Consider the following 27,959-nt stretch of genomic DNA (forward strand, 5'->3'; position numbering starts at 1 on the left):
TGCGACGCGGAGTGCCTTTTCCCTGTCCCCACCTCGTTCTAAACGCTTGACTTGGTCTATGCAATAAAAACTGAGGAGATCCCTATTGCTTCGATGATATTCGGCAAAATGACGAGCTACCGGATAAGATTTATCCTTATTCGCGATAGCTCTCATGTGTTCCAGGATCCTCAGTTTTGTGGGGTTAATAGTACTACCTATGTAACGTTTCTTACACGGGCACTCTAAACAGTAGACCGTATAATCGGAGTTACAGTTGAGATGTTTAGTGATTTTCCTATTCTCTTTTTCTTCTCCCGTTCTTCCTGGATATTCTTTGACTTTTTTACTATACTTACAGGCTTTGCAGTGAAGGCATGGAAAGAACCCCTTTATAGTTTTATGGCCGGGGATTCAATGAGAGGGGAGAAGTGGCTGTGGATTAGATGGTCTGATAAGGACTGGCATCGTCGATAGGTTATCATCGGCCTATCTGACAGGTGTTTTTTCAAGATGTTGTCCGTATGTAGGATATGCCAGTTTTTCTTGAAAGTGTGGACTAGATCACCTGATTTGATATTAAAGGTGGTGATCATTCTTACTTGGTCATTTTTTGTCTGCGCCTCTTTCACCACTAGGAGATCCCTCCTGTTGATTACTGATGCTTTCACAGCTGCCTGTTTTAGGATGTTGTTGGAATAGCCCCTAGCTAGGAATCTATTGCTTGCATCATTTTTTGCATTTTGAAAATCTTTCTCAGCTGAACAATTTCTTTTAAGGCGTAGATATTCACCATATGGTACGTTCTTGATAAGACTCCTAGGATGGTGGCTTGCCGCGTGCAACACCGCATTGCCCGCCGTCGGCTTTCTATAGAGTCGAGTTTGGAGACTATCATTCTCCACAAATACCTCCAGATCAAGATAACATATGCTTTTTTCACTGATGGTACTGGTGAATCTTAGATTAAGACCATTATTGTTTAGGGTGGCGATGTATTCCTCCACAGAGGTTCGATCACCACGCCACACAATAAAAAGATCATCCATGTATCTTGTCCACATCAAAATCCTTTCACTCCACATTTCATTGGTATCACCCCATGCCTCGTGCCTCTCCCACCAGCCCACAAACAAGTTCGCGTAGCTGGGGGAGAAGCACGAGCCCATAGAAGTGCCCCTTATTGGTTTATACACAGTTGTCCGGAAAAAAGGAAGAAATTGTTATACAAACAGAATCTCATCATACCTAATAACATGCCACTGTGTGTCTGAAATTTATCAGGTTTCCTATGCAGGAACCAATTGGTCGCTCGCAGTCCACTTTCGTGATCAAAACACGTATATAAATTGACAACATCTAGTGTTATTAGAAGCATGTTTTGTTCCCATGAGATACTGTCCATTATGCGAAGGAAGTCTTGTGTGTCCCTCACATATGAGGTAGGTCCTTCACAATAGGGGCAAGATAAGAATCAATGAAGCGGGAAGTGTTCTCTAAAAGGATGCCGATTGCCGATACAATCAGCCTCCCTGGTGGTCTTTTGGCATTCTTGTGAATCTTTGGCAAGTGATAGAAGGTGGGCAACACTGGTGATTCACATTGGAGAAAAGTATATTCATCTGTACTGAGCATACCTTCTTCTTTCCATTCATTCAGTAATGTCTGATATTCTATGATGCTCTTTACATATTGTTCTTTCTTTACAGTGATATAGCACTCAGTGTCTTTTAATTGTCTTAGTGCTTCTTGTTCGTAATTTCCCTTTCTGAAAATCACAATATTACCACCTTTGTCCGAAGGCTTTATCTCAATTGTCTTATCGTTTTTTAGGGATTTGATCGCTTTCCATTCCCTTCTTGTAATATTGGAAGTCCTCATATCCATTTTGCCACTTGCCATTTTTTCCAAGTCTGCTATTACAGCTTCATTAAAAACATCGATTGCATCATGGGACGCATTATGCAGTTTTCTAGATTTATTCTTCAGATTGCTTGGGTCTCTCACTTGCGTTACAGATACATAGTTAATCTTCTCCATTTGTAGCCCCTGGTTCTGAGTTTCTTGTGTAGGGGTCAATAAAACATTCAAAAGAGTATCTTCTGATGTTTCCTCCAAGGATTCTACCGTGGTTGAATCTGAATGTGTTCCCACTTCCACATTTTTCGGATGTTGGAGAAATATTTTTTTAAATTTCAGTTTTCTTATGTATCTGAACAAGTCTGTCTTTGTGTCCACAAGATTAAATTTGCTTGCCGGGCAGAAGCTTAAACCCTTCTTTAGTACCTTAATTTCATCTCCTGTCAGAGTTCTTTTTGACAAGTTGATGATGTTGTTATCTTCCACCTGAGTTATCTTCTCCTTCGATTGGAAACACTCCGTGTCACCATCGGAGTAGTTGTTGCCGGCCCAGGGAAGGCATGGCTTGGCAGTTCGGGCTGGACTGTTCCCATGAGGCACAGGGTCAGACTGATTTGCATATGTCCATGTCTGAACTGGGGTGGCAGAGTGGGCTAAAGAACGGTGATGGATTAAACCCAGATCTGTTGGCTGGGTGTGAGTGTTTGATTGGTTCAGATGCTCCGTCCATCACCACCCCCCTTTTGTACCGCTTTGTTTGCCATAAGTTGGCAGAGTATGATCAGACGTGAGTCCCTTGCTCACTTTGCCACTGGATTCAAGCAAGCCTGCCTGAAGACGGCTGAAATGCCAGAAACCGGTCCTAGGAAGCTTGTTTCCGGTCCAGGGAAGGCATGGCTTGGCAGTTCGGGCTGGACAGTTCCCATGAGGCACAGGGTCAGACTGATTTGCATATGGCCATGTCTGAACTGGGTGGCAGAGTGGGCTAAAGAACGGTGATGGATTAAACCCAGATATGTTGACTGGGTGTGAGTGTTTGATTGGTTCAGATGCTCTGTCCATCACCACCCCCCTTTTGTACCGCTTTGTTCGCCATAAGTTGGCAGGGTATGCGCAGACAGAGTCCCTTGCTCACTTTGCCACTGGATTCAAGCAAGCCTGGCTGAAGACGACTGAAATGCCAGAAACCGGTCCTAGGAAGCTTGTTTCCGGTCCAGGGAAGGCATGGCTTGGCAGTTCGGGCTGGACTGTTCCCATGAGGCACAGGGTCAGACTGATTGCATATGGCCATGTCTGAACTGGGGTGGCAGAGTGGGCTAAAGAACGGTGATGGATTAAACCCAGAACTGTTGACTGGTTGTGAGTGTTTGATTCGTTCAGATACTCCGTCCATCACCACCCCCTTTTGTACCGCAGTACTCCAGAACAGGCACTGAGTGCACCTTTGTGGGCTCTTCCCATGCGATGCCCTTACACCACTCAAGGTTTCTCCTCCGGTGTTACTGCTGTGGCCATGAGTAATGATCCCAGTGTAGCAAGAGCTCTTTCTCCCTGTCTCCAGTGTTGTGAATCATGCTGGACCGGCCTAACACCTAGCCAGAGACTGAATGGTCATCTTTTTGCATGGAACACACAGACTAAGCATCAAAGTTTGTGAGAAGGGCCACAAGCGGCCCTAATTCTCTTTATTTATACCCTATGGCTACCCCCAGTCATAAGGTTCTTACAATAACAGGATGAGGTTAGGGGTAGAAAAATGAGCCAGCCAGCTCACTACAGGGTTTAAGGCACAAGCGTGCTGCAAGGCCGTTCGTTGGCAAAAACAAGTTAAGCCAGATTTTGTGTCATAATGAGAAATTGAGTTAGCAGTAGTTGCGTAAGGTCCTGAAAAGAGTGATGCTTGGGACCAGGGCACAAGTTGAGGGTACACGTGGGTGGACGGCGTCTGCTCACTATTGTTATAAGGTGGACGCCGTCTACCCTGCCAAGAGGTTGGGCCCCACAGAAATATGCAAAACTTGTCCCAGTGTAATTTTCAGACGCTGCGACACTTCCAGCAGCACCTGCGCATTGACTGCTTTTGTTCAGACAGGGAATTGGCTTATCAGATTCCAGCTGGACCCTTAACAAAGGCTGAAGTTTAGGGACTTTCAGGCCTCCTTTTGTTGAAGTATCCTGACTGGTAGCCATCTGGAGCCTCACACCTAAATGCAATGGAGGGGGAACAAAGGCTCACAGCTTATCACTTCACAGATACTTAAGACAGGCATGCTTTTCACTGTGTTTCGTCCCTGTATATAAGAAATATGCAAGCTCTGTAAGAATGTCAGATTTGTTGGTCTGCCCTGTTATTTACACACATAACAATTTAATACAGAGATTGTTTTGTTACTTCCATTTCATTAATTGTAAGCCTTCTAATACAGCATAGTGAGCTATAAAGGACACGTGACCCCTACACCTTGTAACCCTCACTGTCTTATGTAACACATCCTTTACCTTGATTTGCACACATATGATTTGTTGTCAATGTGTAATGTGTACGTGTGATGTAAAGCACTCTGACACCCTGCATTAGGGTGCGTAGCGCTAAAGCACTATAGTTGGCCATTCACAGCACCAGGGAGGAACTGCTCCTGTTGGCCGTTGGCCTAAAAGGTACTAAATGTGCATTCAGCGAGGTATATTCCGGGCCACTAGAATTAGGTATTTTTGCACCCGTGGCATTTTCTGTATAGTGATGGATTTTCTGCATTTGCTACATAAATCAACATCTTCTGAATAAGTTGCAGATTTTTTTAAAACAGGTCTCTAACTGAAATGGATCCCTTACTGCACAGGCATGTCACGATTCCTGTGCTCATTCCTGAATACAGTTACTAATGAAGAATAACCTCTGCCTAAACAGTGATAACATTCTACAAATGCCAAAATAAAGAAGTATTACTGCCATAAAATGTGCTGCTATATACTGCATAATTTGTATTTTCTTGCCACATAACTTTGCCAACCCTGCTGCTGCATAATTCCAGTGGCTCTGGTTATAGTGTTGGTTCAGTTCAGTTCAACCAATAGGAACTATACATCTGAAAACATCGATTTGAAAAGAGAAAAGCCCTAGAACCTAAGGTGACATCATTTAATTCGCTTTTAGTAGGACTGTGCGACTGTGTTTTAAATGGCCATCTCTCCACTGATTTCACAGATCCGAACTTTGGAGCAGCACAAAGCAATCGAGGGTCTGAGTGAGTCCCTGGGCAAACTGGAGAAAGTGAAGGAGAAGACTGAAAAGAGACTGGTAACTGTGAAGTCGGAGTTAAGTTTCAGAGAACAGGAAGCAAGGGAAGAGAGAGACAGGTACAAGAGTATGCTGGAAGCTGTCAGTAGTGAGCTGCAGACACTGAAGAAAACCATGGAGGATGTTGTCAAGAGAGAGCGACAGGTAAGTCTAGCTTTTATTGTACACATTTACTTTCTATACATCCTTTAAACTACACATAGATTCTGTTCGCTGTAGAACCCTTCCAGTTTGCGAACTCATATGTTTACTACTCCATATCAATTGTACTGAAGTTCAGAGGCACTGTTTTGATTGAGTGATAGATAGACACCAGCCCCTCTTAGTGATACATCTCGAGTGCTCATATTTCTGCTCCTCACTAGATACAGGGCAGGAATAGTAATGCATAATTCCCAGTATCTTGTGCATCTAAAATTTTGGGAAGTGGGAAATGATGGGATTCAAACAACGCCCCTGTAGAGCCCACAAGGAATGGGTTAAGGGTAGTGAGACAAGATTGTGTGATGGCCCCAACTTTGTTTTCCATTTTCATTAATGGGATTGGGAAATTCTTGGAAGCTAATCCCACGGACGCTCTTATTCTGGTGGGTGTAAAAATTCCTGTTCTTATGTACTCCGACGATACACTGTTAATCGCAAAAACACCGAGCGGCTTACAGCGAACCCTAATGCTCTTCGAGGAATGTTGTCATCTGCGGGGTTTTGAGATAAATGCAAACAAAACAAAATTCATGACATTTAACCCGCATAGATCCTTTAGAGGAGCGATGGTGCTGAATGGGCGCCCTCTGGAGCAGGTAAAATATTTGACCTAACTAGGGGTCCTCATGCAGGGCGACAGGAGATGGGGTAAGCAATTAGACATGGCCACCTTAAAACATCGCCAGTTGGCAGGTACCTCACTGGCTGAGCTCAATGCATCATTCACAAAACAAGTTAGCCCTGTCTTGACTATTTATAATATGAAAGTAGTTAGTGCAGTGTTATACGGGGCAGAGCTCTGGGGATTCAAAAATCTTTCTAAACTGACTGCAGTAGAAAATATTTTTCTACGAAAAATTGTTAGCCTTCCCCAAAGCTCCCGAACGCGGCCATTACTTCATGATCTAAGCAGAACGGCACTGGCTGACAGTGCCAGATTACGCCCCTTGCTGTACTGATAGAGAATTTGGTCAACGCCTGAACTGACACCCTATGTTGAGGACCTAAAAGATCTAATAAGAGTAGATTGTTATAAGAAAATCCAATGGTTACAGAATGTTAGGTCTACTCTAGTAAACATTGGTATGTCTGCCCTTTGGGAAAATCCTGAAAACACCCTATTTCCCTCCAAAGCACAACTGAAGGAACAATACTGGGGAAGGTGGACGCCACCCTTTTCAGGAATAGTGACCCCTCGACATTAAGGGCCAATTCTTAGTGGCCAAACCAACACAAAAGCTAGAATCTTACCGGGACATTATTACGAAGCCTCATGATAGACAACTCTTTTTCCAAATGAGAGTGGGTATGTTACCTGTCATGGCTTTCACTGCAAGTTGGGGCACAGCAGATGACACCTCATGCCCTATTTGTAAAGCAAACTTGGAGTCTTTTGCACATCTGCTATTTGCGTGTCCTGCTTACACGGCTCCACGGCGTACATGGCTGGCCCCAATTTGTAGAGTTCTGGGTACTCAGAAATGTGAGATAGCACTTAGACTAATCCGTACCGAAACATGGCTATCCTTAGCTAAATTCCTAGAATGGGCATGGATTATTAGATCTAAAGCGATTGCCGCTTTATAAGTAATGTATATTGAACGCAGTATTCTCTATTTCTTGGCTGCTAAAATAAGATTGGGGTTGTCGTCTTCCTCATATTTTAATATTTTAATGTTTTAAATGTATAAAGTCTCCCTTGTATATATGTATATATTCTTGAGTGGAGCATATGAATTTTTATTCTTGTTTTATTCATTTATATGGTAGGAAATTTCCCTTTTTACAGTTTTGTATACTCTGGTCATATATTTTGTATTGGATTCAGCTTTCATGACTATTTGTCGAATAAAGCTATTATGACTGACTGACTGGGTTATCACTAACCCTGGGCAAAGCACTACATTACGCTCGCGTACTTTGCGAAGTTTGCACTACTTCGCACTATGCAAATTGCACGTAGCACAGTGCAAACATGTGTAGCGTAGTGCAGCGGTCATTTGTTGCTTGCTCCCGGTCCTCAACGTCAAGTTGGTGCCCACGAGCAAACAAAATGACATCCCGGCGAGACTTTTTCCTCATTCGCGATCAGCAACATCAAGTTGCCGATCGGGAGCATGGAAAATAAACTTTCCAACGAGATTCTCAACGCGGGGAGGTCAGGTTTCTCATTGAGAGTGGTCGCGTATGCTCGCAACCGCTCGCGATGAGAAACTACCAGTCCGGGTTGAGAAAGCTCCCGCTCGAGTAGAAATCTACTCGAGCGGCAGAAAAGGACCGCCTGCACTGGGCAAGATGCAATTTGTACTGATTGCACAGTGCGGACAAGCATCCGGCACTGTGCAATCAGTGCGAACAGCATTTTGCACAGTGCACTACGCAGTTCGCGTAGCTACGCGTAGCTCGCGTAGTGAGAAGTGCCCTTTGCGTGGCTACGTGTAGCGCTACTTCGCAAACTACGCCCAGGCTTAGTTATCACCCTGGTAATGATTTATACTGCACTGAATTCCTGCAGTAATTCTCCATCTTCCAGACGTTTCCTACCAGGGAAATTCACTGTCTTTTACCTGGTGAAATTTCTGGGGTGAATCATCAGGGGCGCGCTATTCCCCATGGAATTTCTCCAAAAGTAGAATCGAGGCTTTGTGTGGTTTTTTCTTTTAGTAAAATCCCCAAATCTGTTGCAAGATGTCTGTTGATTTTCATTGCTGTCACCCCATTGATGAATCATTATAAATAGGCCATGGTTAAGAATGAAAAATATTTCAATTATAAAATATTATTAAACATATCTAAATCGTTATCTTGAAAATGTTACTCGATTTCAGTGTGTACCCTGGAGAATGTATGTTGGCACCGTCAAATATAAAACCTAAACACACTCAACAGTGGAGATAAGTGACTAGAAGTCATGAGCCAAGTTTTTAAAAATGTTTCTGTAATTGAGAAAATTTGGTTCTTCTATCAATTGAATAGGCAAGGATTTCTAGAGTTTAGTCACAATTGTGTGGCATGAACTGTCCCCCCTATTTTGCCTGGTGGGCTTTGAGAATACTAATCAGCTAGAGAAGTGGTGTAGAGTGCAGTGTCAGAGTGCAGTGGTGCACAGTAGATTAGTGTCACGTAGAGTGTAGTGGCGCTGAGTGCATTTGCGTACAGTGCAGTAGAGTGGCTTAGAGTGGTGCAGCGTAGAGTGCAGTTGCATAGAGTAAAGTGACATAGAACAGAGTGACAGTTCAGTGGCATCGAGTTAGGTGGTAGAGAGCGCAGTGCTGCAGAGTACAGTGTTGTAGAGTGCATTGGTGTAGAGTGCAGTGGCGTACAGTGGTGCAGAGTAAAGGGATATAGAGTTTAGTGGTGTAGAGTAGAGTATAGAGGCGTACAGTGCAGTGGTGCAGAGTAGATTGGCATAGAGTGCAGTGACATAGAGTGTATTGGATTTGAGGAAAGTGTAGTGTGCATTGTTGTAGAGTGCAGTGGTATGGAGTGCAGCTGTATAGAGTTGAGTGGCATAGTGTGGAGTGGTGTAGAGTGAAGTGACAGAGTGGTGTAAAATGCAGTGGCATAAAGTAGATTGTTTCAGAGTGAAGTGGCATGGAGCGCAGTGGTATAGTGTAGAGTGTCATACGGTGCTATGGTGCAGAATAGATTAGAGTGGCTTAGAGTGGATCGGTGCAGAGTGCAGTGGGGCAGAGTGGAGCAATGCAGAGTAGAGCAGCATACATTGCAGTGGCATACCGCCTGATTCATCAAGCTAAATTGCACTCGCAAAGGGCAAGATTCTCAGAATCTTGCCTTTTGCGAGTGCAATATTTGCATTTGGGATTCATCATCCCAAATGCAAAAATCGCTATTTAAGAATTCACACATTTGCGAAGAATTGAATTTAAGGAATCTCTATTTGAGATTCCTTAAATGCAATTCATGAAGCATTTTAAAATTGCGAAAATGCAATTTTGGGCCGCTATTTACCGAGAGGTCAGACCTCTCGGTAAATAGCAAAAACTTAGAAAAATGCATTTAAATGCATTTTTCTAAGTTGCATGTTACACACACACATGTCCTTTGGACATGTGTGTGCGCAACATCTGTTTCAATTTGCATTTAAGGGGTGCTACAGGGTGTCCTTTGGACACCCCTGGCACCCTTTAAATCGCTATCTTATTTGCGAGTAGCAAATTGCTAATCGCAAATAAGGAATAACTCCCCATGCATTCCTATGGGCCTTTGGCCCATAGGAATGCATGGGGAGTTATTCCTTATTTGCGATTAGCAATTTGCTACTCGCAAATAAGGATTGTGTAGGAATCGCTATTTATTTAGCAATTCCTACATGAATACCGTTTTGCGAGTCCTTAATAGCGATTCGCTATGAATCGCTATTAGGGGCTCGCAAAACGGCCCGTTGATGAATAAGGCTGATAGAGTAGAGTGACATAAAGTAGAGTGGCAGAGAGTGCAATGTAGCAGAGTATACTGTAGTAGAGTGCAGTGGTGAATAGTAGAGTGTTGTGGAGTGCATTGGGGTAGAGTGAAGTGGCACAGAGTAGAGTGGTGTAGAGAGCAATGGTATAGAGTACAGTGATGCAGAGTAGAATAGCGTGGTGTAGAGTGCAGTGACAGAGTACAATGGCATAAAGTGAAGTGACATAGAGTATAGTGGCAAATAGTGCAGTGGTGCAGAGTGAACAGATGTAGAGTGCATTGTATTTGAGTAAAGAGCTGTAAGGTCATTGGCATAGAGTGCAATTGCATGCATTGAGTGGTGCAGAGTAGAGTGGAGTGGCACTGAGTGCAGTGGCATAGAGTAGATTGTTCCAGAGTAGAGTGCAGTGGTGCAGAGTAGATTAGAGTGGCATAGAGGGGATTGACAAAGAGTGCACTTGCGTATATTGGAGTTTGTCCAGAGTAGAGTGCATTGCCATAGAATTCAGTGGCATAAAGTGCAGTGTTGGACAGTAAGGTGTCATAAAATGGAGTGCTGTGGAATGGTGTATTGTGCAGTGGGAAGAGTGCAGTGGTGCATAGTAGAGTAATAAGGGTTTATAGTGCATTGGCATAGAGTACAGTGGAGTGGTGTAGAGTAGAGAGGTGAAGAGTGGAGTGGTGCAGATAAGAGTGCAGTGATGAAGTGTGGAGTTGAGTGGCATAATGTGGAATGGTACAGAGTAGATTGCAGTGGCGTGGAGTGGCGCAGAGTAGTGTGGAGTGGGGTAACATGGAGTATGCATGGTAGGGTAACATACTGCCTTTACAGACAACCCGTCTTAAATTGAAATGACAATTACATTCGCCAAGATACTGATTTGCTCATCAGCACAGTTAATTTATAGGCATTTAAAGGTTGTTGTGTGCTAGTAAAAAAATAACATTGTACAGCCCTCCTCATGCAGACCCCCAATAGCCAACCTAAATGTTACATAAATCATCTTGCTTTGAAGTCAGAAAAGTAAAAATAAACACATCGCTCACTGGAAGACACAGCCTGAAATTTGACCTCCATCTTTGAATGCACAGCAAATGTGACAAGATAAGAAGACAATATTTAAAGGCCTGTTTACAGAAAGCAATTTTGTGAAAGAATACAGTAAACAAGGTTTGGGCAAGAGGAGAGATGAACTGAAGCTGTACAGCCAAAAGCAAATGAAGCCAGCAAATTGAAAGCCAGAAATTGTGAGTTAAAAATCACAAAGCCAATGGTAAGCAACAGGCAGAATGCATTCCTAGGTCAACTTTCTGAATGTCCCCAATGCTTCTTTAGCAAACCAGACAGCTGTGCTATCTGGTAGGCTGCGGACTAAAACACATTAGCTTGCCTAGACACAGTCAGGAATAAATATTGTTCATTTTTTAGTTGGATAGAAGTGCCGCCAACTTTAAAACTCTGGCTTTTAATGAGAGATGTCTGAGTTCATGATCAAAAACTCAGGTATAGATTAATTGAATATCCACTCATTACTATATTTCTATGGATCATTAACTAGTCAATCTAAAACCTTGCTGCCATCAGCACAGTTGTGAAAGTTGACTGAACTATTGAACAAAACGTCATGCAGAGGCTTGAAAGAAATGCTGAATTCGACTGAGGCGACAGGCAGAATTTTTCTGATACTCCCGATGACACCTCTTCTGCTGGTGACAAAGCTTGGTCTTCACTTGACCTTGCATTTATCTCTGATACGAAATCGTTGAACTATCTCTCTGCCATTCCCGATGCTTGCCTTAGTCATTGTGGTATTGTTAAGATCAGCACCACTATCACTGAATACTTCAGACAGCCTAATACTACATCACATGATCTGTACTAATATGGAGCCCACTTAGGATGCTGCTGGGATGAAAGGAAGCTCCCAATAAAACTTTGCTTGAATCCGAAGTGGTTTGGACCTGTCAAGCAGAGTATTTTATTCAAACTATTCTTCACATGTATATTACTTGCCTGTACCGATTGTCAAAACTCTAGCTACATTTTCAATTGCATCTGTAAAGTGTTTATTGCAAATTGCTAGTTATCTGTTTTGTCACAGAGCTTACCAACAAGAGGATTCCTCTGTACCAGCAATAGAGGCTAGCTACTGAAACAAAGTCAAATTACAACTTTACGCTACATTTCAGACAACTTATACTATCAACAGCATGTTTACATTCTCAGTAAAATACATTCAGTTGGATAGCTGAGAGCTGGTAGGTAGCCTTTTACATCTCAACTGTTAAACTACTACTCACCTCAAAGATGGCCCCCTCTGGTAAGCAAAGTTGCATGAGGTCATTGGAACACAGGAGGTGTAGATTTCACAGTGGTGTGCTCTACATAACCTAAAAGATGAGGAAACTGCAAGAAACTATAACTTTGCTAGGATCATATACGACCGACTCTTAAATAATTAATACTATCTCAAAATCTAAAATCTTAGTCTTATTGCTCATTTTATTATTAATATTCAGGAAGACTGAGTTATGCCTCAGGTATTCATGGGTGTACACATGTTGCTTCTAACCCTACAAATCTGCATTACTTGCAGTGCGGAAATTCCGAAGCACTATGATTAGTAGGAATGCATACATATATAATTTTGTTTATGTTTATAGTGGAAAAAGCATTGTGAAAATTATGACAAGTCAATGATTTTTCAAACCCTATACCTAAAAGGCATGCAAATACTCATCCATCAGAATGGCCGTAAGATGGATAGGAATTCCTCTTTAAAGGGGGCTGGGTAGTCAAATGGATTTTGACTTGGTTTGAAAGGCCGCCATCCCTCAAACTTTGACCCTTTCTAATAATTTTGCTTGCCGAAGCATCTTGTTATAAAAGGGGAAGAGGGGAGGGGTTTCTGGGACTTGTAGAATTATGAACACATTCAAGGTACTCAGTGCTGAGCCGTTAATTGATTTGTGCAATATGGTGAGCCTATTGAATGTTATACTGACTGCAACTGGGAACTAATGTAGATTTACTAGGACCAGTGCGTATGGATTTTGTGGCTGTATATTTGTTACAATCGTGACTGCTGAATTTTGCAGGATCTTCAGTTGCTTGTTGTTAGCTTTCGACATCACAATGTAGAGGCATGGCCATTTCGTGTTTCATTCCACAGTAGTTCTGGTGCCAGTGACCCATTTTGCCTGGGGCAGTCGTGGTTGTTTTTATTCTCAGAAGCTTAAGATGACAATTAGTACTTCTGACTATTGAATTAACGTCATTCATGTTTAATCTAGATTAAACTATGACTCTATAGTGTTCATTTTTTAGTTGGATAGAAGTGCCACCAACTTTAAAACTCTGGCTTTTAATGAGAGATGTCTGAGCTCATGATCAAAAACTCAGGTGTAGATTAATTGAATATCCTCTCCTTTCAATATTTCAATGGATCATTAACTAGTCAAACTAAAACATTGCTGCCAGCACAGTTGTGAAAGTTGACTGAACTATTCAACAAAACGTCATGCAGAGGCTTAAAAGAAATGCTGAATTCGGCTGAGGCGACAGGCAGAATCTATCTGATACTCCTGACGACACCTCTACTGCTGATGACAAAGCTTGGTCTTCACGCGTCCTTGCATTTATCTCTGATAAGAAATTGTTGAACTATCTCTATGCCATTCCCGATGCTTGCCTCAGTCATTGTGGGATGGTTGAGATCAGCACCACTATCTCTGAATACTTCAGACAGCCTAATACTACATCACAGCTAACTTCCATGGTTGATCCTTGTGCCCCAAATGAAACAATAATATGCCATTAACCAGACTTTCACACATATGTACTTATCCAACCTATAAACAAGGAGCATGTAATTTAACTAATGTTCATTAATGATCAATGTCCGAACTGTTTGCTCTTCCTACAAAACCAAGAAAATCTTGACAAACGCTTGTTGGTCGATATAACAATTCCAATTGTATTCAATCCATCAGACATTAAAAAGTACAAGTTCCAAATAATCCGATCAGTGGGCAAATTCAATCAGCTGAACAAATTCACAATAATCCAGCCTGTAGTCAAATTTAATCAGCCGACGCGCTTCATCCTATGCGGACAGCATCCGGGCTCGCAAACATATTAGAAAAATACATTCTTTCATTTCATGTATATTATCTACACAGTTTGTGACTTTGTGTGCCCATCTTGGTACATTCACTCTAGTTATGGCATGTTTCTATTCTTTCATTGCCGCCATGTCCTCATGTACGTTTTGAGAACTGCAACCACATGTAAGGTGGGTTTAGGCCTGCAGGCGATACACGGCTGCTTTCTCACTGCCTGTTTTTGGAGGAAGAGCATACAGTTCGGACATTGATCTTTAATGATCATTAGTTAAATTACACGCTCCTTGTTTATAGGTTGGCATTTCACTTGACGTGGCCCTTTGGCGGTGGGAACACAATAGGTTGAGCGTGATTGGAATTTTATAATAAATTACCCAGAAAACACGCCGGTGCACACTTGTTCTATGCCCCTACTTCCAGAACGTTGTGGTTTTGCACATATATACTTAGTTGACAATAACTATGCACTTTTGTCAGAATGCTGTCCTTATATTCTACCTCATCCGGACTGTTGAACTTCCCACTACCTCACTGTTCATATATATTGCATGCAATAGTGCACAGTATTTCTGATAAAAATGTCAACAAAATGTTGAAGTGCAGGTAAATAAAAATAAATAACTGCTTTAGGGTTGATCTAGCCTCCTTTCTTTTCGGAAAGCAGGATGTTTGTTATCATTGTTTGCATAAGTAGCATAATAGTTAGAACTTGTCAAGTTGTATCCAAAGCAATCTTTGCATATTTTATGAGGAGTTCCAGCATCCCTTTGCAGGTTTTTGCCATGAATACTGCTCATTCATTTAGAAGTTCGGATTGGGTTTCTCGTAGGTGGGGATGCCCGGTTACTCACCGGTAATATCCATTACTCCGAGTCCTGGTCTCCCCGTCCCATTCCTGATAAGTGAGCAGCTAGTCTGCTCCACAGAAACCCCTACCTAGCTGAGCTATTTGCACTTCCCCCTAGGATGATGTCACCATCACGTGACTACAAAGGGGGAAGTGCATCAACAAACATCCTGAGAATACCAAAGAACCCAGAACGAAAAACAGACAATCACCCAAAGAAAATCCAAACCTGGGAGGGAGGGAAGGGATCAGGAATGGGACGGGGAGACCAGGACTCGGAGTAATGGATATTACCGGTGAGTAACCGGGCATTACCTCCTCGTCCTGTCTCCCCGTCCCATTCCTGATAAGTGAGCCCATACCCAAGCACACGGTGATTGTAAGAAAAAAACAGACCAAGCAGTGTGAGAAAAAACAGATCCAGTTTTAATCAACAGAAAATAGTACAGATCACAAATCATGTACCGCAGAAAGGACACTAGCCCCAAAAGTAGCAGAGGCTGCCATCCCCAACCGAAGCCGATAATGGGTAACAAACGTATGGGGAGAAGCCCACGTGGCAGCATTGCAAATGTCCCTCAAAGAGGCCCCCTTGAACATGGCCCAGGAGGAAGACACGCTCCGAGTCGACCGACCCTGAACAGAAGAAGGCAGAGGACAGTGGGCAGAATCGTAAGCAGAAATCACAGCGACCCTGACCCAATGAGACAAGGTGGACAAAGAAGGCCGAAGCCCCAGCCCCGAGAGGCCATAGGTGACAAACAGGGAATCCACCTTACGGAAACCAGCCGTACGCTCCAAGTAGATGCGGAGAGCCCTCAGCACATCCAACGAATGGAGGAGCACCTCCTCAGGAGAGGCAGGAGCCGGAAAAAACACCGGGAGAACAATATCCTCCTGACAGTGAAAAGAAGACACCACCTTAGGAAGAAAGAACTGACTCGGACGGAGAATGACCTTATCATCGCAAAAGCGCAAGAAGGGGGGGGAAGCCAACAGCGCCCCAATCTCACCAACCCTCCGCCCAGAAGTAATGGCCACCAGGAAAATAACCTTAGCAGAAAGGAATTTCAGGGCCACGGAGTCCAAAGGCTCGAAAGGAGGACCCGTCAAAGCCCGGAGAACCAAGGGAAGATCCCAAGGAGGCACAGGAGAATGAGAGACAGGACGCCGAAGCAAGAAACTCTGTAGAAGGCGAGCCACCAATGGGGAGACAGAGGAAACAGAGGAACTCTGAAAAGCAAGAATGGCAGCCCATTGGGCCTGCAGGGAGGAAACCGCAAGCCCCAAGACGAAACCATCCTGCAAGAAGTCCAAAACCTTCACGGCCTCACAGGAGGCAGAAGAGAGACCCCTCACAAGACACCAGGAGGAGAAATTCTTCCAGTGACGGTCATACGACTTCAAGGTGGAAGGACGCCGAGAAAGCTGTAGGCACCGGGCAACCTCAACCGAGCAACCCAGACCCAGCAAACTCAACCTCTCAAGTGCCAAACCCCCAGCCGGAGGCGACGCAGGGAGGCAACCCCGAGAAGAGGAGTCCGCAGCGGGGAGGGAGACAGGGGAAACCGCCAATGCGGGCAAACAGAAAAGGTCAGCAGAAGGGGGAACCAAGACTGCCGAGACCATTCCGGAACCACCAGGAGAACCTCCGCCCGATCCAATCGAATCTTCCGGAGGACCCTCGGAATTAAGGCAAACGGAGGGAAGGCAAACAGCAGACCCCTCGACCAAGGAATTGAGAAAGCATCGGTAGCCCACGCCAACGGAGAGGGAACTATGCTGCAAAACTGAGGAAGAAGGGCAGACTCCTCCGAGGCGTAAAGATCCAGCCAAGGAAGGCGGAACCGGAGGACAATCAGATCGAACAGATCCGGGGACAGACAAAGGGACACCGAGGAGGGGAACACCCTGCTCAAAGAATCCGCAGGCCCATTCTCCTTCCCCGGAAGATAGACCGCCGTCAGAGACAGGAGACACTACTCGGCCCAAAGGTCGATCTCCCGGGATAGGAGAAACAGAGCACGACACATGCCCCCTTGGTGATTCACATAAGAACGAACCACCTGATTGTCCGTCTGCACAGAGACCGCCCGTCCCCGAAGGAGAGGAGCGAACCAAAGAAGAGCCAACCAAACCGCCCTCAACTCCTTCCAGTTCGAGGACTGGAGGGATTCGAAACTGGACCACCGACCCTGAGCCTTGGAGGCACCCAGAACGGCACCCCACCCCAAAGCACTGGCATCCATGGACAACACGACCACAGACTGAGGAGGACGGAGATCGAACCCCCGGGAAAGAGAGAGAGGGGACAACCACCACTGGAGATCCGCCCGAATCCCCGGAGTGACAGGGATTGGAGTCTCGTAATCCAAGGAGGCAGGATCCCAGTGTGACAGGACATGATGCAACAGGGGGTACAGATGTAGCCTGGACCAAGGAAGGAGATGCAGAGTGGACGCCATCTCCCCCTGACTCCGCAACCAGAGACGGGCAGTCACTCGGGATTGGGACAGAAGCCAGGAAAGGTGACGAAACAAAGTCAACTGGCGCTCCTGCGAGAGAAAAACCATGTCCATGTCCATGCGGAAGAGAGCCCCCAGGAACTTCAGGGACTGGGAGGGCACCAGGAAGGACTTCCTGTGGTTGATAAGGAACCCAAAGGAACCCAGCAGAAGACACACCTGGTCCACATCTGACAGAGCCTGTGAAAAAGAAGGAGAGACAATCAACCAGTCATCCAGATATGGAAACACCAGCAGTCCCCTGGAATGAAGGATACCCACCAGAGGGGCCAAGAGCTTGGTGAACACCCTGGGCGCCGATGAAAGGCCGAAAGGGAGCACCCGGAACTGAAAGTGCATAGCCCCCACAGCAAATCGGAGAAAACGCTGGTCGTCTGGGTGGACAGGAACGTGCAAATACGCATCCATCAGATCCAGGGATGCCAGGAAGCCCCCCGGCAGGACCAGAGGCAGGATGGACTGGAGCGTCACCATCTTGTACGGACGGTGGACAATGAAGCGATTGACCCGCTTCAGATCCAAAACAGGACGAAGATCGGAAGTGTCCATCTTCGAGACAAGAAAGAGGATTGAATAGCAACCCCTGCCCCTCTCCAGAGGAGGAACCTCCACAATAGCCCTCTTCTCCAACAGGAGCCGGACACCCGCCAGCAAGGCATCCCTGTGCAGAGGAAGACGGGGCAGGGGAGTCTGAACAAAACCCGGAGGAGGAGGAGAGGAAAACTCGAGCCGGCAACCTTCCGAAACAGTCTGAACCGCCCAGGCATCCGGAACCGACAACCACTGGGCGCGGAAGGACTGGAGGCGACCACCAACTGGCAAAGGCAGACAGTCATTGAGAAGAGGAGGAAGCGGGGGTGGCAACACCAGCAGCGGCCCGGGGCTTGGCACCTCCAGGAGCCCCCTGGCCACGACCCCTGCCACGAAAGGGCTGAGAAGCGCCACGAGCAGGAGGCCCAAAAGCGCAACGGTAACCAAACCCACGACCCCGAGAAGGAGGGCGGACCGGAGCCACCAGCTTGCGGTACTCAGCAGACTGCTTGACCATACCCTCCAGCTGAGGACCGAACACATTGGAACCGTCAAAGAGCAACTTAAGGAGGACCGACTTCTGGGACGAGTCCGCCTTCCAGAAACGCATCTAAATATGACGACGAGCAGCTATGGAAGCACCAGAAGCAGCCGCCGCCGCCCCCAGATTGTCAAAGGAAATATCCGGCAGGTAACACACCTGCAACTCCATCAAAGACAAAAGAGGTGTGGCATCCTCGCCCTCATTCAGCAGAACGGACAGGGACTGGAAATCCTTAAGGAGCGACTGAACCATGTAGTTGGAATAGGCAGTCGCCCGGACAGAAAAATTAGAAGCAGCGTAGGAACATTTCACCACCCCCTCAACGCGCTTATCCACAGCGTCTGCAGGAAGGGCGTCCTCAGAAACCACCAAACCATGAGACGAAAGGCCAGCCATCAAATTGTCCACCTTCACAGCCTGAGTGAACTCAGCCGCAAAACCCTCAAGAGGGTAACGCCTGGACAGGAAACGAGGAAAAGTAGACTTGTCCACCTCCTTCCATTCGTGAGACAGCACATTGCACACCGCCCCATGCAAAGGAAAGGAGTCAGGAGCAGGCTGGACATACTGCGTAAAGAAGTCATCGTCCAAAACAGCATCCGCAGGGGGAGAGAAGCCCAAATTGGACCGCACATGGGTGAACAGTTCAGCGAGCTCAGCACCCTGAACAAATCGACCACGTACACCCTCATCATCATCAGGACCAACATCATCCCCAGGAGCAGTCTGCGGATCCAAAGAGACACGAGGCACCTTGGGAGGAGGCCCAGCCGCGTCCCTAGCCAGGAAAGCAGCAGCCACAGCCTCATTAATAAGGAGGCGCAGGGCATCAAGAAGGGCAGCAGAGGAAGAAGCCTCGGAATCCATGACAGCAACCAGCCCAATCCAAAAACATCAACTGCAGGCAGAAGCAAGGACAAAAACCATGCAGGAAGGACCCCATATAAAGGACACGGAGTCCTGAGGCCCACGAGAGCAGGAAAAGTGGGCCGGCACAAAAGGCACAGCCAACAGCCAGACTCGCCCCCCAAACGCACCGTGAAGACACGAGCGCCGCACCTCCACACTCATAAACCCCTGCCCGCTAAAGCAGGGCACACGGGGACTCGAAACAGAACCAGGAACAGCCGCTCAGCAGGCCAAAGCACCAAGGTAAGAGCGGGATTTGAAAAACGGCCGCTAATGCGAACCGCGTATCAAAGGGCAGACCGCCGGCAGAGACAGCGCGGGGGGAACACACAGAAGCACACAACGGGCGGCCGCTAGAGCAGGCCGCCGAAATAAAGACAAACAGAACTTACCAAAACGCGAGGCAAACTCCGAGACAGCACAGCACAGCCAGGCAACAGGCATCCGCCGCAGAAAAAAAAGAACAGGATGTTTGTTGATGCACTTCCCCCTTTGTAGTCACGTGATGGTGACGTCATCCTAGGGGGAAGTGCAAACAGCTCAGCTAGGTAGGGGTTTCTGTAGAGCAGACTAGCTGCTCACTTATCAGGAATGGGACGGGGAGACAGGACGAGGAGGTAATGGTGGAGATTCTCAAACCCCTGGGTATTGTTCCCACTTCCACATAGTCAGTCAAGGAGGTACCTCCCACCACTTATTCAGTTCACGTTTTGCTAGTTTTTCCAATAATGCCAGATTCTGTTTCAAGGATGAGTCCTGTATATTGGTGGTAACACTCGTTTTGGTGCTCGTTTCATTAAAGTTCAGTTCCTCACTAAAAAGGGAAATTGCAGCAGCTTGCCTATCAGATTCCCAATCATCCATGTCTTCCCTCACGTACAGATTCCAACGTGTGTTTCACTGGAATTAATGTCCAGCGGAGCGCGCTGGACATTCATTCCAAACAAACCATGAAAATAAGACGATCACTCAGGGGGTAAATCCAATGTTAGATGTATTATCCAGTAATGCGTTTCAACTGTCTTGCAGTATTGCTCACAAACTGGTAGTAAGTTTCATAGCTGAATACATACACAATTTCCAAAATAAAAGATGGACAACAAAAAGGCTGTAATTGCACGTAAACATGGCATCCATTTTGAAGAATCTAACTACATACAGTCTGAATAGCAATGACTTCATTGCCAACAGTTCAAAGCTCAATGGCCCTTGTGCAAATATAAGATTGACGAAATACAAATGACATTATGATATTATCACTATTAGCCTTTTGAAAATGGTTGCAGCGAGGTATGCACATGTTAACAAGTGGGAGTAAAATCGTAAATGGGAGGTGCAGATGTAGATGTTTCTCTCCAGAGTAATTATGCGTGAGGCGATGTACGTAATGTATATAATGACAGCTTCCCCCACTTACAATGATGTTGGGAAAACAATTAGCTGCTCCGGGATTGCTTATGCCGAAAATGATTTACCCTAAAATTCTGGCAGAAATCAATATGTGTTTTGACCAATAAGGGACTCATTCACATACTCCAATGATGTTTCAAGTCCTCATTTGAAACAAAATAGAAGAGTAACACAGAAGGCTTCCTCCTATGCCAATCTATGAGATCACACAAATTGTGCATAACAATATGGATAGGCAATCCTTCACATTGTGTATACATTTTTATTATACAATATATCGTCCTGTGTTCCAGAGCATTTATTTTAACTTTTTTTGTTTTGTCCATTAGATTCTTAGAAACAAAAGACTCCAATTTGTGAATTGATTTCCAAGAGCAACACGTTTCTTCGTTACTATTGGCACAAGCAACTCAATCAATAATTAAGCATCAGGGGTTATAGTAACACATTTTAGTGCACATAGCCACATTCCTGTACTGAAATGCAATTGTTACACTATTATAGCTTCTCTTAGCATTTCTTGAGGTGCTTTACTTTCAGCTTGCTTGAGTACAGCCAGCACTCATTTGTTTTATCTCTAGGCAGTGTGAGTCATGCCCCACGAAGAGATGACTGCGGTTACTGTGAAAACCTCTTCATGGCCCAGCTAGTTACAATTTAAATACATTGTTTCTGGCACTCGTTACTGAAACATCAACGATCAAAGTGTCTCTGCAGAGACACACAGACTCTGAGCCGCATACAGCTCTTTGGAGCAAGTGTTCCGTACTCTGCTCAGTCCACTAATCCAAGGACGGAATGGCCTTTAGGTCAATCTGGCAGAAGGGCCAGTTTTACAAAGTCGGGTGAGCCAGTTGATGGCTGTTTGTGGATTTGTTTTACAGATTGCTTCTAATGTGTTTTTACTGTTCTTGCTTGCAGTATGCTGAAGTGCATGTAGTCTACCATACCTTGCAAACAACTATACACTTTGTCTTTACATGTTTAAAACTGCCCTGATTTGCAAATATGGTCCCTGATTTTAGCTATCTAATTTGCCAATGGGCATCACTTTTATTTTGATGCCTGAGACTATTTACTATCCCTGTCCAACTCTGCTATTGGGAAATAAGCTGCACCGGGTTAAGTGCTGAATATTTTAGCTGCAACTCATGACCAAGCGACAGGTTATTCAATCAAAATACACAAAGCAATATATAAAAAAATATATTTTTGATTTATTATTTTTATATCTTATTAAATTCATTTTTCAAAACATTTTACAGACAAAACAATTATTTACATGAAAAAATCAATATATACACATTATTGGATCAGAACATGATTATTCGTAAATTAATTAACCACCGATTAATACATAACAAGAGACCCTACTTAAATCTACATCCGCACTTGAGGTACAATTGTGGATTGTTAAACACTCAATTAGGTATAATATGTAGATAAAAGAGACGGAAACAAGATGATATTATAAAATCCAATCTCTGAACATTGGTCAAGATGGTTGGCTACCTGTCCAACTCTGCTCCAGTACTAGACTGTGAAAGATCCTTCTCACAGAAGCTGCTAGACCAGTGCACCCAAATAGCTGCTTGGATTTTTAGCCACCAGAACAGCGTCCCCAAGTATATAATTCATTGCTTAATCCAGACAGCGGCGGCTCCTCCATGTAGACAGAGGAGCGTTGCCCCACTGCTTTCTCGCAGTGCGAGGAGCAGTATCATTAAATTGTATAAATACCAATTTAAGTTACTGCTTCTTTCACTGCGAGAAAGCAGAAGGGTTTGGTTGGGGGCTAGCGGGTGGTCCTGCAACAGGGCAGGGGAGGAGTGGCTAGCCCAATGTTGTGGGCCCGACTGTTTGGTCTGCCCAGTAATGCGCATTCTACCATTTTCTCCATGCAGGATGCATGCAGACTAAACAGATAAATTGGCCTCCCCATAGATGCCATAGCTGGGTGCTGTCCCCACCAATCACAACGCTGCCATTGCAGCGTTATGATTGGCTTAGGGGGCTTAGAGGGAGGCTGCCTCCTACCTGTTTCCTGCGAGGAGCAGAGAAGCAGGGTCAACGGTGGAATGGATTGGGCCAGCTAAGGTAAGTTATTTTTTTAATAATTAAAATGAAACCTTTCCCCGCCCCCAGTGACCCCCCCTACCCACGAGTCATGCGGGTCTCGACTGAATCTAGGTAATCCATGTGAGAGATGCTGTGCTGTTTTACCTCATCTTGAATTCTGGATAATTATGCAATTTTAATAGACATGCTTCTGTAGTTTATTCCCATTCAATGTGTGACTCTTGTATAGTGCATAAAAGGTGAACTGAGTTACTTTTAAATGTTTGTGTAAATTCACATTATGGGTGATGTGCATTATGGCACACGACTGAAAGATCTTGGGTGAGGTTTAAGGCAGTGGAGCGTCTCACAGTACCTGTTGGTGGCTCATAAAGGTGTTCAGACCACACATTCGTCCAATCATTTGCCTCTCTGCAGAGTGCACAGAAAGACAGTAAACCCGTTGCTTCTGTTAACCCAATTCAGTGATGGAGTCCCTATTTACATTTTACTTCATCTAGAATTCCCTAAGAGTACATTTTTTGTTATGTTTGTGTATTTTTTAATGCAATGCCGGACTGATGTATATGCAAACTTTCAATAGCGTTACCCCTAGGTAGTTGAGTAAGTTCAGGTTGGTGTGCATGACAATGCACAATTGATTGCTCTGGAGCTCAGGCTGACATCGGAGAAAGTTTCTCACAGTGCCTCTCGATGGGTTATTGAGTTGTTTCCAATAAAATCTTATCCAATCTGTACCTTTTTCAGCACACACAGACTGATTGTCGCATGTGTGACAATTGAAATTATCATTTTGTGTGAAGGAGGTATAGCTCTGCAAAAAATACAGCTCTATTTACAGGTGAGGAGAGTGTTTTGTGTGTGTGTGTTTGTGCGTGTGCATGTGTGTGTGTCTGTATATATATGTTGTTACAATTTGTCACTGTCCACATGCTAGAGCCCTAATATCATCACACTTCTTAGTCATCAATCCTATTTACCTGTTTACATTTGCCCAAGACTCAGTCTAAATATCATGGAGTTTCAGTTCTGCTTGCTCACTTAAAAAAATACCACATATTTTATGTATGTTTTTCTTAGTAGATTCATACCCTTGTTTCCAACAGTTATGTTTCGGCAGTTTCCTCATTACTACCCCTGTGCTACAAGTGATTTGGCTAATATATATTACTTTATGGTAACATATATTATTATTATATTGTTATAATGTTATATTATTATAATAATATTATTATTATTATAATGGTTACTTTAAGTCCTATTATGTCATCATTCAAACCTCATACACATACTGTATCCTGCTTCTAGCTTATGGCTTCTTTGAGAAGAAACATTTGTAGTACAATTAAAATACATGACCTTCTGTGCCAAAATTCAAATTAACCAGAGTTCTTTTTAATGCTTTTCACTTCATGTCTAGAGTCACATATATAGTTCCCTATCTACATTGAGCCCATATTGAATGATTTCTATCTTATTTATCCACAATGTTTCTCTTTATTTTATTTTATTGTCTAAGTCCCCACCTCTCCTATCCAAAGTGACAGGTTCTATCCCCATGAAGCATATGCCTCCTAGTTCTGTAACTGAATGGTTATCACAAAAGTGTATAGCCATAGAGTATTTGGCATCACAGTTCTTAACTGCCCTCAAAAGTTCCATCCATCTAATTTTTTGTTTCCTTGCTGTAGATCCTGTGTACATCTTCCCACATATGCACATCATTGCATATAGTAGTAGTAAGCTTTATTTCGATATATAAAAACATATCATAAAAGTAGCACGTCACAGTTTAACAATAAACAATAAAACAACTTACAATACATTTATACAATAAAAGGAAGCTGTCCATTGGGATAACAACATATTAAAAGCAGGGGAGACCTCATTGAATCATCAGTTTTTTTGAGGTTCTTGTGCGCCAGGCCCATCCCAAGAACTTTGCCATACAGATTGAATAAAAAGGTCTTGTATCTGAAAGCAGTATTCGCAAAGCTTCAAGATGTGAGCGGGTACCTAGGCTCCTGAACAGGGGCTTCAACCATCTCCGTCTGGGAGCTAGATAGGCTCGACACTCAAATAAGAAGTGGGCCACGGATTCTGTTTTTAGCTCACAAAAAGGACAATCGGAAACAGTTTGCAATGGTGGTTTCCAAGTAGAGGTGAACTGGCACAACGGTAGGACCCCAACCCTGAATCTAAAGTATAAAGCCCTATCATAAGAGTTATGTATCAGGTCCAGATAGGCTTCTCTGGAGGGGTTACATTTAACCGTCAGGAAGTTGGCAACAGTTTTTGGGTGGTTTGGTTTACCCATCCTCTCGCTATCGACCCAGGCCCAATATACCTTCTTTAATTCTTGTTTGGGAAGTGCAGTTTGATTTTCCCAATTGCATCCTAAACCCAGCAAGGTAAGTGCCTTCTTAACCTCTCTAAGCCAGGGGATCTTATACCAGCCAGGGAGGGACAATACATCCTTTAGGGCATCCGCATAGCTTCGGAGTTCAGGGACATTCCAAATTCTGGACCACAGTAGCAAAGGGCGTAGTTTAGCTTGGTCACAGATAGGGCGAGTACCGGTGTCTAACAAGATTGGAATGGTGGGAGTACTTTGGGGTAACCTCATCAGATCTTTAAGGAATTTATTTTCTAGGTGGGCCAGAGTGTCCACTCTCTGGGTTCCCCAAAGTTCTGCACCGTACAACGCTGCACTAACCACCCTAGCCCTATAGATGTCAAGCAGTGCCCCAATCGGTTTTGTAGTGGAGGCACGTTGTTCTTTAAGGAGAGCACCAACAACCCTTTTGTGGGATAGGAACACTTTCTGGTGGTGGGCCTTCCAGTTCACACTGTCACAAAGGCGTATCCCTAGGTAGTCGAATTCTTGGACCCGCTCTAATGGGACGGAGTCTAGGGTGGGGGGTTTTACAGCTTTCTTCGGGGGGTTCAGAACAAGGAATTTGGTCTTACCAATATTTATTGCTAAGCCCTTAGAATCGCAGAAGACTTTAAAGCTGGTGAGTAGCGCTTGTATGCCTGCAGGTGTCTTCGAAATCAGGAGGGTGTCATCAGCAAACAGGAGTGTCGGGATTTTCCTTCCAGCCAGGGATGGTGCGTCTGCAGGATGTTGTAGAAGATGCTCCACCACTCCGTTCACGTACAACGAAAACAGAGTGGGGGCAAGCACACACCCCTGGCGCACACCCCTGTCGACTGGGATACACGGTGTTTTTTCTCCCTGAACACCCCATCTGATTTGGGCAAAGTTGTTAGCATGGAATTTTATCAGTAAGGCCAGGAGGTAGGGGGGTAGGCCTAGACCGTCAAGGACTTCCCATAATAGTGCTCGAGGAACCAGGTCGAATGCAGTTTTCAAGTCTATAAAGACTAGATATAGACTGCCTCCTCCTAGCACCACTACCTTCCAGTAGAGCATTAAAAGGCGGAAGGTCTGCTCTACGGTACCTGTCCCTGTTCTGAACCCCGCTTGAAGATCGGATAAAATCTGATTATCGTCCACCCACTCCAGAATCCTACCCAGTACTACTTTCCCCGCCATCATTGCATATAGGCAACTACAACTGAGTGAGTGTGTGAGTACCTCTATGGGTGAATTAGTGGGTGTGTGAGTAGCTCTATGGGTGACTGACTGTGCTCCCCTTTTTTGGTTCAGCTGCTCTGTTGAAATTTGGGGTGATCCGTCAAGCAGGGGCCAAGAAAAAAGGGGGTTCAAAAACACATTTTCCCCATGTTATGTCTATAGGGATTTTCCATTTTTGTAACAAAATACTGCCCAAACCGCTGAACGAAATTACACTAAATTTTTCAGAACGCTAGAGGTTGGTCCAGAGAGCATGCTTTTGTGATTTGATATAAATCTGTTTAGTAGGCTCCCAGATATTTTAGTTTAAAAACTATAGATATCTGGAGACACGAGTGCTTGCGGTGAACTGGCAGATCTTACTGAAATTGGATTGGCTGCCAACACTTCAACCAGGAAGTGTTGGCAGCCATCTTGAATATCGTCTTGAAGCCAAATCCCACAAATTGTTTTTTAAAGGAAAAGAGGACAGGGTAGAAATTCCCTGACACCCGTGGTCTCTTAGGGTGTTCCATGTAATATGTGAGGTAAGCAGTGCATTGTGGGGCCTAAGTTATAGTTAGCTGTGCTAACTATAACACATGAATTTCTCTGGTTTTGTATGAGTGAAATGTCAGTCTAACTATAACGTCCATGTAACCTTTGTTTTTTTCAGTGAATTTCTATGGTTTTCCAACTCGTTGTCACGTTTGTAGAGTGGTGGAGAAAGAGGGTGGGGACTCTGACCAGCTGTGTCACACTTAGTAGAGGTAACAGGATGGCTTCTTACCACCTTAGGACCCGCAGCTTCCAAGAGTACTTCATCTCCCCAACTAGTAGTGCACCAGAAGGCGCATTTGCAGAGTGGTGGAGAAAGGGGTTCCCAATCCCCTGGGGCCTGGCACCTCAAAGGTGGATGCCCTGATGCCCTCCCAGGGCACACACCACACTATCATTAGGGGCTACGGACAGAGTCCCAAAGCCCCAATTGCCGCAGCCAGCTTCCCACATCTAACTAGAGCCAGCATTGCTCCCACTTGGAGGTACAGCTAATATTGCCAGTGGTAGGGAGACATTTTTAGATCTGCTTCCCTGCCCACATTGATGCTGGCAGGAGAACAGATCAAAGGTCCACTCTAGCCAGTCTTGACATTCTTGAAGCTCGCACTAGCTAGGAGTGGACTTGGTGAGTGCTTCTGCTTGGCAGGAGATGTAAAAATGCTCCCACCAAGCAAGATCAAACACAGGTTTTCCTACCCACACTGGGGCAGGCAGGGCAACTGCTATGTCCCGGAGTTGGGCACCCTGGGACAGAGCCAGAGAGCCAGCCGTGTGGGATTGGGTCCTAAAGACCAGTAAAGTCTGGGAGGGCTGTGCAACCCCCCCCCCCCCGTTGAAGGGACCAGCCCCGGAGGTGAGTTCACTAGGGCCTTTTCAGGCTCAGAGGGCGCGTTGCATGCCCCACATATTATGCATTTTCATTCCGAGGGTTGAGCACCCTAGTGCCTTTAGAGGCTTTGGGAGGGGAGCCGCGTTGCCCCAATCCCAATACAAATCCATGTCAGCCCTGAGGGTGGGCTTCTTGGGCCCAATAGAGGCACAGAGAGGGGGACGCACTACCCCCTCATAAATAATGATATTGA

The 27,959-nt window shown here is 44.9% G+C and overlaps 1 protein-coding gene across 1 annotated transcript in view; it reads left to right on the forward strand.

The window, feature by feature from the left end:
- Positions 1–27,959, forward strand: part of CCDC170 (coiled-coil domain containing 170) — a 244,498-nt gene that overhangs the window by 192,630 nt on the left and 23,909 nt on the right. Inside the window, exon 12 of the mRNA XM_078646946.1 lies at positions 5,045–5,281. Coding sequence (XP_078503072.1) covers positions 5,045–5,281 — 237 coding nt within the window. The remainder of the gene's footprint in view (positions 1–5,044; positions 5,282–27,959) is intronic.

This window comes from Lissotriton helveticus, chromosome 6, assembly GCF_964261635.1.
Source record: "Lissotriton helveticus chromosome 6, aLisHel1.1, whole genome shotgun sequence".
In the NCBI taxonomy this organism is placed as follows: Eukaryota; Metazoa; Chordata; class Amphibia; order Caudata; family Salamandridae; genus Lissotriton; species Lissotriton helveticus.